This window comes from Bison bison, unplaced genomic scaffold (genome assembly GCF_000754665.1).
Source record: "Bison bison bison isolate TAMUID 2011002044 unplaced genomic scaffold, Bison_UMD1.0 scf7180017864512, whole genome shotgun sequence".
NCBI lineage: Eukaryota > Metazoa > Chordata > Mammalia > Artiodactyla > Bovidae > Bison > Bison bison.
In genome coordinates this window covers 2,954,893-2,955,594 of record NW_011495066.1, presented here as the reverse complement: position 1 = coordinate 2,955,594, position 702 = coordinate 2,954,893, and the positions used below count along the sequence as shown (strand labels likewise).

Here is a 702-nt window from a genome sequence, read left to right as displayed (position 1 = left end):
ACCTTTCAGGGCCGCCTGCCCCTTGCTAAAGGACACCCTGACCTGCCAGTATGAGTGAGAGTAGGATTAATTGCAATTCATTAATTCCAACCAAAAGACAAAGAGACCTCAGTTGATTCTCCAAACAGGGCTACAGAGATCAGTTGGCATCCCTGGAGACTACAAGCTCCTGATTGGAGGGAGGGCGTCCTGCGTCCATGTCTGGCCCACGTGTCCCACTTTCTATCTGGAAAGACGGGGAGCCTCCCACAGCTGGACGCTGCCTCTTTGCCCTCCTTAGCACCTGTCATTGACAGTTTCCCCCAAGGCTGTTCACAGTGGAGGCCGGGCCCCTACAATGAACTTGGAGGCGGCTGTGGACCACCACGGCCTCCGGTTCTAGGAAGGTGAAGCTCATCAAGCATGCCCAGCGTGGACCTAATGTGCAGACCCCGAGGGACACAGTGAAGGTTCAGGGCCCAGGAAGTCCACGCACAGTCCCCGGTGGGGGACTCCTTCAGTGTCCCCGATGCTAATTAATAAGCCTGTCGATGGCATCACCGACTCAATGGACATGAGTCTGAATGTATAAAATAATGCTAGCATGTTCTGGCCACCTGATGCAAAGAACTGACTCACTGGAAAAGACCCTGATGCTGGGCAAGATTGAAGGCGGGAGGAGAAGGGGACGACAGAGGATGAGATGGTTGGATGGCATCACTG

General features: G+C 54.3%; 1 protein-coding gene across 1 annotated transcript in view; it reads right to left on the bottom strand.

The window, feature by feature from the left end:
- Positions 1–286: 286 nt before the first annotated feature.
- The window catches only part of SHROOM2 (shroom family member 2), a 97,411-nt gene continuing 96,995 nt past the window's right edge, over positions 287–702 (bottom strand). The window contains exon 10 of the mRNA XM_010829908.1: positions 287–417. Coding sequence (XP_010828210.1) covers positions 287–417 — 131 coding nt within the window. The remainder of the gene's footprint in view (positions 418–702) is intronic.